This window comes from Crinia signifera, chromosome 5 (genome assembly GCF_055691185.1).
Source record: "Crinia signifera chromosome 5, ASM5569118v1, whole genome shotgun sequence".
NCBI lineage: Eukaryota > Metazoa > Chordata > Amphibia > Anura > Myobatrachidae > Crinia > Crinia signifera.
Genome location: NC_139221.1, coordinates 182,804,781 through 182,816,432, shown reverse-complemented (window position 1 = coordinate 182,816,432; position 11,652 = coordinate 182,804,781). Strand labels below are relative to the sequence as shown.

At 44.8% G+C, this 11,652-nt stretch overlaps 1 protein-coding gene across 2 annotated transcripts; it reads left to right on the top strand.

Moving 5' to 3' along the window:
• The first annotated feature begins 647 nt into the window (after positions 1 to 647).
• On the top strand, positions 648 to 4,029 carry LOC146080723 (uncharacterized). 2 transcript variants are annotated; one of them, XM_083188300.1, is made up of 3 exons: positions 648 to 1,054; positions 1,793 to 2,196; positions 2,436 to 4,029. In XM_083188300.1, exons 2-3 carry the CDS (start codon positions 1,795 to 1,797, stop codon positions 3,006 to 3,008), a joined length of 975 nt encoding a protein of 324 aa, XP_083044426.1. In that variant the 5' UTR covers positions 648 to 1,054; positions 1,793 to 1,794; the 3' UTR covers positions 3,009 to 4,029. The 2 variants fall into 2 exon arrangements, with proteins under 2 accessions (XP_083044426.1, XP_083044427.1); XM_083188301.1 differs by lacking the exon at positions 648 to 1,054 and having other exon boundaries at positions 1,632 to 2,196.
• Positions 4,030 to 11,652: the final 7,623 nt, after the last annotated feature.

Here is an 11,652-nt window from a genome sequence, read left to right as displayed (position 1 = left end):
AATGTTTACTAAGTAGGACAGTTTATAGGGGCAGTATCTGCATGTCCTATCCATTTACACTCTATTTAAGATGGAATATAGTACAGTACAATGGATATTTTGCAGTTATTGGTACATTTTGGGCTGACAGTACTATCACAGGCATCCAAGTGCCGCCCCCAAACATGTGCCGCCCCTAGGCACCTGCCTCACGTGCCTAATGGGAAATTCGGCTCTGCCCCTAGCACTTTTGCTAGTTTTGATCATGACCCAGCACAACACCCAGCAGCACAGATCAAATCAGCAGCCAGCAACACCCATTACCCCGCACCTATAGCCTGGCTAGTACACATCATCTCTCACCCATTAGCACAAATCACATCAGCAGCCGGAAACACCCATTATCCCTAACCTATCACCTGGCCAGTACACAGCATCCCTTACTCAGCAGCACAAATCACATCAGCGGCCATATTCTATTTCATATAAATACCTATCCTGTGTCCTACTGTGCTTTATATCTTGGTGCTGAATCCCTGTTCATTTTTTCCATATATACATATATACACACAGTCCAACACACACACACACACACACACACACACACACAAACAACACAGTAGGAGGCTTCATCAAAATATATAGTTTATGTACCTTTTTTTAAACTTAAGGCCCATACAGACACAAAGATCCTATGCCCACGACTATGAAAGATTCCATTCATTTAACCCCCTTGCAACGATTTTGAGCGATTATCCATGGTCGTTAATCGTTTAACATCGTTTGGTATCGTACACATTTTTAGCATTAAACGATGGACGATAAACGACGATGCGCGTCCCCGCAAGTCGGTCATCATGTCTGTCATCGCCCTTGCATGCAGGTCAATTCGTCTATCATCGTTTACATCGTACAGTGCCGAAGACGGCAAACGATGAAAAACGACGGACAACGAGCGACGGAAAGCGATGTAGCCACTCCCAGGAACCTCCCAGGCGCCATTTCGCTGCGGATGGCATCAGGAGAACCAGCGTGCGTAGCAGGACACGGCAGGGGTGGATTCTTCAATAAATTGGTGAGTTTATTCGTGTGGTGGTGAGGGTAGGGTGGCCGCTGCTATGTAGTAGAGTAGTATGTAGTACAGTATGTGCTGAGCGCTTCATGTTTGTAGTTATTTATGTTGTGGGGGTGGGTGGTTTGGCCTTGTGTGGTGGGATGCTGAATGGGTGCCTGGCTAGCCCTGGAGATAAACAAACCCATATCCGCCTGCCTGGTGCATTTTGTGAGTGCTGTGCCTGGTGCAAAGTGTTGCTGCCTACCTGGTGAATTCTATGCATGCAGTGCCTGGTGCAAAGTGCTTCCGCCTGCCTGGTGCATTTTGTGAGTGCTGTGCCTGGTGCAAAGTGTTGCTGCCTACCTGGTGAATTCTATGCATGCAGTGCCTGGTGCAAAGTGTTGCTGCCTACCTGGTGAATTCTATGCATGCAGTGCCTGGTGCAAAGTGTTGCTGCCTACCTGGTGAATTCTATGCATGCAGTGCCTGGTGCAAAGTGTTGCTGCCTACCTGGTGAATTCTATGCATGTAGTGCCTGGTGCAAAGTGCTTCCGCCTGCCTGGTGCATTTTGTGAGTGCTGTGCCTGGTGCAAAGTGTTGCTGCCTACCTGGTGAATTCTATGCATGCAGTGCCTGGTGCAAAGTGTTGCTGCCTACCTGGTGAATTCTATGCATGTAGTGCCTGGTGCAAAGTGCTTCCGCCTGCCTGGTGCAAATATTTTAAAAATATTGTATATTGAATCCTTTTGTCATTTACAGACATGTCAGCTGAAATCACTGAACAAGACCACTGGACTGGATTCCTGGAACTGTATCAGTCCCATGAATGTCTGTGGAAAATCACCTCCAAAGACTATGCAAACAAGGACAAAAAAGCGAAGGCATACCAGCAGCTCATTGAGTACTGTAAAGTCCGTAAAAGTCAAGCGGATTTGAAATGGGTCAAAAAGAAGATTCAAAATTTCAGAACCGTGTTTTTAAAAGAACACAAGAGAGTGAAGGAGTCACAGCATTCGGGAGCAGGGGCGGATGAAGTCAGAAAGCCCACGTTGTGGTACTACAATCTTCTCCTGTTCACCCTTGAGGATGAGCCCAGGACTCAATCTCATTGCTCGATGATGGGGGATATGCCACCGGTAGTTGTCGAGAATCAAGATGAGGTGGTAAGTATATGTACAAAGGACAAACATCATTCAAGATTTTTTTTATAACTATACACTCCATCTGTTGTTAAATGCACATGACGATAAGCACTACAAATATTTTTTGTTGATTTTTAAAAAAAAAAAATGATGCAGTGCATGCTGGCATGTGTAGTTCAACAATTTTGTGTGTCATGGTTATTCGGCTCAATACCATTTTGAAAGTTTGTGTAATTTATTTTTGTATACCTTTATTATAGCCAGCACCAGGGAGCGACCATGATGTCTCCATCAGCGAGCCTACAGATGTCGATTTAGTTGACGCAGAGCCATCTCCTCCGCAACCAAGTCGCCCACCACCGCCAAGAAGACGTCGGGTTACTGCACAGAGTACGAGCTCTGCACCATTGTCTGCCGAGCAATTTCTGAGGCGTGCAGAACAGGTTCTTCAGAAGCCCCCAGATGAACATGAAAATTTTGGAATGAACATCGCATCTGAACTGCAGTCGTTGGATCCGTTCCAACGTCTTCGTTTTAAAAGCATTGTATACGATGCGCTAATATGTGCTCAAAATGGTAAATTACCAGAGAGCCCCATATTACCATCGCAGACATTGCATTGGCCACCTCTCCCACCACCAACCAATCCACATTATCCGTCATATCCACCTACACCGAATAATTGTACACAAAACCCAAACAACCAATTTGCCTTGAGTGATCACTCCCCAACATCATCACCTACCTATAGTTCCTCAAGTAGCACCTGCTCCGCTTGGATGAGTGCCCATGCCACTCTGCAAGGTGATGAGCCTGGTTTGTTGCAAATGTAAAATAACAGTTGCTGTTGCAAGCATTTTTCTAAAAAAAATCTGTTCATGCGGTTGCACTTTCTTCGTTGATGTTGGGGAATGGAACATATCACCTTGCCTGTGGCATTCCACTGTATGTGGGCCATTGGGCCAGATGTATTAAGCCTGGCAAAGAGATAAACTGGAGGAAGGAGATACCGCATCAGCCAATCGGCTGTGTTTGAAATATGGCAGTTTGGAGTTGATTGGCTGGTGCGTTATCTCCTTGCAATTTAACTCCAGTTTATCTCTTTGTCAGGCTTAATACATCTGCCCCATTGTACATATCACCTTGCCTGTGGCATTCCACTGTATGTGGGCCATTGGGCCAGATGTATTAAGCCTGGCAAAGAGATAAACTGGAGGAAGGAGATACCGCATCAGCCAATCGGCTGTGTTTGAAATATGGCAGTTTGGAGTTGATTGGCTGGTGCGTTATCTCCTTGCAATTTAACTCCAGTTTATCTCTTTGTCAGGCTTAATACATCTGCCCCATTGTACATATCACCTTGCCTGTGGCATTCCACTGTATGTGGGCCATTGGGCCAGATGTATTAAGCCTGGCAAAGAGATAAACTGGAGGAAGGAGATACCGCATCAGCCAATCGGCTGTGTTTGAAATATGGCAGTTTGGAGTTGATTGGCTGGTGCGTTATCTCCTTGCAATTTAACTCCAGTTTATCTCTTTGTCAGGCTTAATACATCTGCCCCATTGTACTCAACAAACACATGTTTGCACTTTGTTAAATATTATTTTCCATTGGTTGGGAAATGTTTTATCTCATGACAATTTATTGTCAATTCTTTTCTATTTTATGAGACTTATTTAATAATTGTATATGTAAAAATTTAAATTTTTACATAAAGTTTTTCACTGAAAACAATTGTATTTTCTTATACAAGATGAGCAGGTGAGTGGATGGTGTGAGGGGAGAGGGCTAGTGGATGGGGCTATTTACCTGGGTTGGTATCCCTATTATGAAAACATCAACAGCGGGGCACACAAGGGACAATGGACAAGCTCCATACCTGTTCACAACCCATGGCCGGTATTCAGAGGGTGAACGATTGCTTCCTCCTTGCTGTCACCACTCCCCAGTTAAATAAACAATGACCTGCCCTATACGCATTTTCCAAAGCAGGGGTCAATATCCCGTCAACGGCATAATGCCTGCTGGGATCCCTACTGTTGGACCCATATATGACACCTATTTGAGAGTTGTACATGTCATGGAAAACAAAAGAATACATTACAAAACAAATGGGAACACATTCAGTTTTGAACAAACAACAATATAATTTGAAGTTAAAACATGGTACTTTAAACATTGTATGATACATTTGTAATATAATCATATCACACAACATCATTTTGCCAGGACACTGCACCCTCCCCATTAAAGTAAGCAGTATACTGCTCCCTGATTCTTTTTGCCTCAGTGGTAGACACACCAGTAGCCCCTGAACGTTGGAGTTCAGTGAACCCCACTGCAGGTGTAGGGGTTTGTGGCTGAAGTGGTTCGGGAGGTTCAGTATGGGATGGGTGGTGGCGGGCCATTTTCTTTGTGCCCAGTAGATTATGAAGGGCACAGCACGCCAAGACCACCCAGTTAATCTTGTCCATGCGCAGATTTATCGCTGTGTGGAATACTCGAAAGCGATTACTCAGAATCCCAAAGGCGTTCTCAACTGTCCTGCGCGCTCACGATAGTCTGTAATTAAAAATTCTTCTTTCCTGAGTTAGCCCCCTTTTGGCATAGGGCTTCATCACATGTTTGTGTAAGGCAAAGGCCTCGTCAGCAACAAATACAAAGTTCATGCCATTTGTACACTGAGAGGATGTGGGCAGATGGAGGCTATCAGAAATAAGGCTGCGGTAAAATAGGGTGTCCTTAAAGGAACCACCATCCGAGGCACGACCATTTTTTCCCACGTCCACGTAGAGGAACCTGTAATTGGCATCCACAATGGCCATCATAACAATACTAAAGTATCCCTTGTAATTATAATACAAGGACCCAGAATTGTGTGGAGGAATTATCTCCACGTGTTTCCCGTCGACAGCTCCACCACAGTTCGGAAAATTCCACTTGTCACGGAAATCTGCTGCGACCTTGAGCCACTCTTCCTCTGAGGACGGTAACTGCAAAAGAACAAGAGTATATGAGAAGGGGAACGAAATAACACCAGGTAATTGCACTACAATCAACACCGGCCAGCCTAAAACACAGTTGCACCAGGGAAATGCAGTATAGAAAGCACCAGGCAGCAAAAACAACAGTTGCACCAGGGAAATGCAGTATAGAAAGCACCAGGCAGGCTAAAAGATAGTTGCACCAGGGAAATGCAGTATAGAAAGCACCAGGCAGCAAAAACAACAGTTGCACCAGGGAAATGCAGTATAGAAAGCACCAGGCAGGCTAAAAGATAGTTGCACCAGGGAAATGCAGTATAGAAAGCACCAGGCAGGCTAAAATATAGTTGCACCAGGGAAATGCAGTATAGAAAGCACCAGGCAGGCTAAAAGATAGTTGCACCAGGGAAATGCAGTATAGAAAGCACCAGGCAGGCTAAAAGATAGTTGCACCAGGGAAATGCAGTATAGAAAGCACCAGGCAGCAAAAACAACAGTTGCACCAGGGAAATGCAGTATAGAAAGCACCAGGCAGGCTAAAAGATAGTTGCACCAGGGAAATGCAGTATAGAAAGCACCAGGCAGGCTAAAAGATAGTTGCACCAGGGAAATGCAGTATAGAAAGCACCAGGCAGCAAAAACAACAGTTGCACCAGGGAAATGCAGTATAGAAAGCACCAGGCAGCAAAAACAACAGTTGCACCAGGGAAATGCAGTATAGAAAGCACCAGGCAGCAAAAACAACAGTTGCACCAGGGAAATGCAGTATAGAAAGCACCAGGCAGCAAAAACAACAGTTGCACCAGGGAAATGCAGTATAGAAAGCACCAGGCAGCAAAAACAACAGTTGCACCAGGGAAATGCAGTATAGAAAGCACCAGGCAGGCTAAAAGATAGTTGCACCAGGGAAATGCAGTATAGAAAGCACCAGGCAGGCTAAAATATAGTTGCACCAGGGAAATGCAGTATAGAAAGCAACAGGTAGGCACAACACTAGCACCAACACTCTGCCTAAACACTGTGGATTCACATTACACTGGTTGGCAAAAATAACTGCAGTATATGGGGGTTTAAATATGCAAATATACTATCATTGCAGCTGCAACCACATGGAGGGAAAACACATTTTGCACATTGCTGGAGGAGTAATCCATAACGGATGCAATAATTTCAACATTCTAGATTAGTTAAAAAATAATATTTCAAAATCTACAAACAAAACATACAAAATAAGTAAATTATTATTACCTGGAAGTACTGCTCACGAAGGACACTGTAGATAGCCTTGCATGTCTCTAGTATAATGAGACCATGAGACTGTGGGGAAATGACCGCTCCAAACTTCATATCCTGTAAGGACCTGCCGGTCGCCAGGAATCGCAGAGTGGCGATCAGTCTCTCCTCCGCAGGAATTGCCTTGCGCATCCTTGTATCCTGCTTCTGGATATGAGGCCTAACCAGTTCCAACAACTCCGTGAACGTGGCATCATCCATGCGGAGAAAATTTCTGAAATCGTCAGGACAGTCCTCGTGGATCTCAGAAAGCAGAACCATGTGAGAGAGCGAATCTCTCTTCTGGAGCCACTTCTTTGACCAGCAAGAACGAAACCTTTTACGTTTCTTCAATCTCTCCTTGTCCACTAACAAAGCGACTCCAACATACGCTGCCATCACTTTGTACCGATAAGGAACCATTGCAGAAAGAAACACAAAAGATAGCACTGCGAAAGCGTTCAGCAGGAATAATCCTCACAGAACTAGCACAGAGCATCAAATGCAGAGAGTTTAAAATGGCCGAGCCTATTTATTTACTGTACATAATCCTGCCCACATTCCTGCCCATTTTTTTGACTGACAGATTGATAAAATGGACCTCGACGACCACAGATCGTTGATCATCGGTCATCGTTCGTCGCCCGTCGTATGACATCGTTTTTCGCTTTTGTTTTGAATTTTAGCTTGTCGTTCGTTTTGCACTATCAAGGTGATAGCAAACGACGGTCGTCAACGATGTGTCGTTACTAGCACATCTTTGTGTCTGTATGGGCCTTTACTCTCAGCAGCATATGGTATCCACATGTCAGCAGCACTGCAGCCCATAACATCTGGCATTCACTCAGACATGCCTGGAGATTGAAGTTGGGTGGCTGTACAGTGTAGGGTAGAGTCTGGTGCTGCCGTCACTTGACATGTGACATCAAGCAGAACGGAAGTCAGTGTGCCTCACTGGGCGGTATTCAATGAGCCTGATTCGCCATGTTTTTATGGCGAATTTGTGCTGTTTGGCGATTTTTTGACTAAAACGGTGAATCACCCTATTCAATGACCACATGTCGAATACATTTGAAGGTTTTTTTCGCCATGATTCATGAGTAGCAATCGCTATCTTTTTATGGAGAAGTGGAATGTGAACTTTTAAAATAAAGTGTTTTGTTTTTTACATTTGGTGTCAAAAAATCAGGAATTTTATTCTGAGGAGGGGCATGCTACTTTTATTCATGTGCTGTAAGCACATGAATATATATTTAATTTTAATTTATTTTTATTTTTTATTTTTTACACAGCAGCCAGCAGGGGGCGCCGGAGCCGAGCCGCTCATTACATATTCATATATTCACTGCACCCGATCGTTACGATCGGGTATAGTGAATATAGGTCCCCTGCTGGCACCCCCGGGGGGCAGCCTGTGCTGCCTGGCACCCGGGGAGCCCACCTAACCCCCACAAACGTTCTGGGCTAGGCAGAGAGACTTCCATCTCTCTGCCTGCCACCGTCCTCAGGCTCCCTGCGGCATACGCCGCAGGAGCTCATATTCGCCAGTCTGGGGCAGCGAGCCCCTGACACGTTGAATACCGGAGCCCGCCGGCTCCGGAACGTGGCGAATGTGCAGCGAATCCTAAAAAGGATTCGCTGCACCTCGCAGGTATTCTCATTGAATACCGCCCACTGTCTTAAGTCTCTGCAGGGGAAGGGGAGATACTGGTGCGTCCTGCTGGCTGCTGCTCACTCCATCTACTGAGTGTGAGAAGGAGCGTGGGGGTGAGTTGTGTGACTGTAGCTCCTGGAGTCATCAGACTGACTCCGCAAAGGACGATGGGAGGAGGGGCTGCTGCTTGACATGTGCAGCCGCCCTCCTTTTGGCAAGCGGCCATTTTGTTAGGGGCACTATTGTTTCTAACATACAGTAACGGCAACGCAGCCCCTCTGTCAGGAGCAGGCACAGAGCACCCGCTCCAGTGCTAATGCTGGCAGGCAGGCGGGCAGTTGATTTCAGCTCAGCAGTTCTGAAAAATGGCTGCCCCCGCTGATCACCAATGTTAAAGGAGCCTGCAATTGCATAGTATGCCTATGCCTAAGGCCGGCTCTGACTGTATACCAGTTTCAATGAAAAACCTTTACCACTGGCAATGCAGCTATGAAATAAATACATTTTAACTTATGGTACTGTTCTGTTTGCATTCTAGTTTTACATATATATTTTTTTTTATTATTAATAGTGTTTTTACTAGTGGTAAGAAGTATTATCACAAAATAACTAATGTGCCATTGTAACAGTTAGGACTTAATCAATTTGAGCTAACAAATCTGTTGTAATCCATACTAAGCAGTTCATAAAAAATAATACATGCATACCACCCACCTTTGGTAATGAGCAACATGGGACAGCCCACATCAGAAGCACGAATGTGGGTGCAAAAGAGACGGAGCCACAAGTTGGGTGGGCAGGGTCTCAGTATTGGGGGCAGAGCCTTGTGTAACAATATCCATTGTCATTTTAGGGGCATGTCCAATGCTCCCATAGCAGCTTGGCAGCCCCAGGTCCCCCTCTATCCCCTACAATAATAGATGCATTTTGCAATGGCTCTCCCAACCTGGCAGACATCTAACAATTGACAGTGTGACCTGTGTTAGGGACAGTTTTGACAGTCTCCAAATAACAGGACTGTCCTTTTCAAAGCGCAGTATGTGATTAACCCAGTGGTTCCCAAGTTGTGTGCTGTGGCTCCCTGGGGTGCCTCGGGACACATGCAGGGGTGCCCTGGGATGGTGATCCAGGACCAACTCAAATTATTAATGGTTAATTATTTATGAGCAAACCCAGTGCGGGTGTCTGATAAGCAGAAAATGTGTACAAACAGAAGCAAATCATTCCCTTTACCACATAACTGATCCTAAGAATCGCATATAAACCCAATCTAATTCATTATTTTTTGGCCTAGGGATGCCATGACAAAATTCTGATACTTTAGGGTACAAAAAAGATCGGGAACCAATGGATTAACCTAAAGCTATGTTTAAAAACTTTTAAAAGAACAGTCATAGCAGTTTCCTTATAATTGGACACCCTGACATAGGTGAGGTTCAGATACATAAAATAAATACTGTATACAGAGTCGGCCCTAGCCTAGGCATGATTTTGGCTGGTGCCCCCTAGCCGAATTTCCCATTAGGCACGTGAGGCAGGTGCCTAGGGGCGGCACATGTTTGGGGGCGGCACTTGGATGCCTGTGATAGTACTGTCAGCCCAAAATGTACCAATAACTGCAAAATATCCATTGTACTGTACTATATTCCATCTTAAATAGAGTGTAAATGGATAGGACATGCAGATACACAGTCCAACACACACACACACACACACACACACACACACACACAAACAACACAGTAGGAGGCTTCATCAAAATATATAGTTTATGTACCTTTTTTTAAACTTACTCTCAGCAGCATATGGTATCCACATGTCAGCAGCACTGCAGCCCATAACATCTGGCATTCACTCAGACATGACCGGAGATTGAAGTTGGGTGGCTGTACAGTGTAGGGTAGAGTCTGGTGCTGCCGTCACTTGACATGTGACATCAAGCAGAACGGAAGTCAGTGTGCCTCACTGGGCGGTATTCAATGAGCCTGATTCGCCATGTTTTTATGGCGAATTTGTGCTGTTTGGCGATTTTTTGACTAAAACGGTGAATCACCCTATTCAATGACCACATGTCGAATACATTTGAAGGTTTTTTTCGCCATGATTCATGAGTAGCAATCGCTATCTTTTTATGGAGAAGTGGAATGTGAACTTTTAAAATAAAGTGTTTTGTTTTTTACATTTGGTGTCAAAAAATCAGGAATTTTATTCTGAGGAGGGGCATGCTACTTTTATTCATGTGCTGTAAGCACATGAATATATATTTAATTTTAATTTATTTTTATTTTTTATTTTTTACACAGCAGCCAGCAGGGGGCGCCGGAGCCGAGCCGCTCATTACATATTCATATATTCACTGCACCCGATCGTTACGATCGGGTATAGTGAATATAGGTCCCCTGCTGGCACCCCCGGGGGGCAGCCTGTGCTGCCTGGCACCCGGGGAGCCCACCTAACCCCCACAAACGTTCTGGGCTAGGCAGAGAGACTTCCATCTCTCTGCCTGCCACCGTCCTCAGGCTCCCTGCGGCATACGCCGCAGGAGCTCATATTCGCCAGTCTGGGGCAGCGAGCCCCTGACACGTTGAATACCGGAGCCCGCCGGCTCCGGAACGTGGCGAATGTGCAGCGAATCCTAAAAAGGATTCGCTGCACCTCGCAGGTATTCTCATTGAATACCGCCCACTGTCTTAAGTCTCTGCAGGGGAAGGGGAGATACTGGTGCGTCCTGCTGGCTGCTGCTCACTCCATCTACTGAGTGTGAGAAGGAGCGTGGGGGTGAGTTGTGTGACTGTAGCTCCTGGAGTCATCAGACTGACTCCGCAAAGGACGATGGGAGGAGGGGCTGCTGCTTGACATGTGCAGCCGCCCTCCTTTTGGCAAGCGGCCATTTTGTTAGGGGCACTATTGTTTCTAACATACAGTAACGGCAACGCAGCCCCTCTGTCAGGAGCAGGCACAGAGCACCCGCTCCAGTGCTAATGCTGGCAGGCAGGCGGGCAGTTGATTTCAGCTCAGCAGTTCTGAAAAATGGCTGCCCCCGCTGATCACCAATGTTAAAGGAGCCTGCAATTGCATAGTATGCCTATGCCTAAGGCCGGCTCTGACTGTATACCAGTTTCAATGAAAAACCTTTACCACTGGCAATGCAGCTATGAAATAAATACATTTTAACTTATGGTACTGTTCTGTTTGCATTCTAGTTTTACATATATATTTTTTTTTATTATTAATAGTGTTTTTACTAGTGGTAAGAAGTATTATCACAAAATAACTAATGTGCCATTGTAACAGTTAGGACTTAATCAATTTGAGCTAACAAATCTGTTGTAATCCATACTAAGCAGTTCATAAAAAATAATACAATTGTAAGATGCAATCAACAAAAAATTGTAGAAAACATTTAATTTATCTTCATAGCATAAAAATTCTCATTAAGATGAAAAGTTTTATTTATATTTACTAGTAATCTGTTTACTAGAAATAATTTATATTCTTTTAAAAAAATGTGTTTACTGTTTGTCATTGTCTATGTAGTCTTCTGTTGTTCTTTATTTATATTTGGA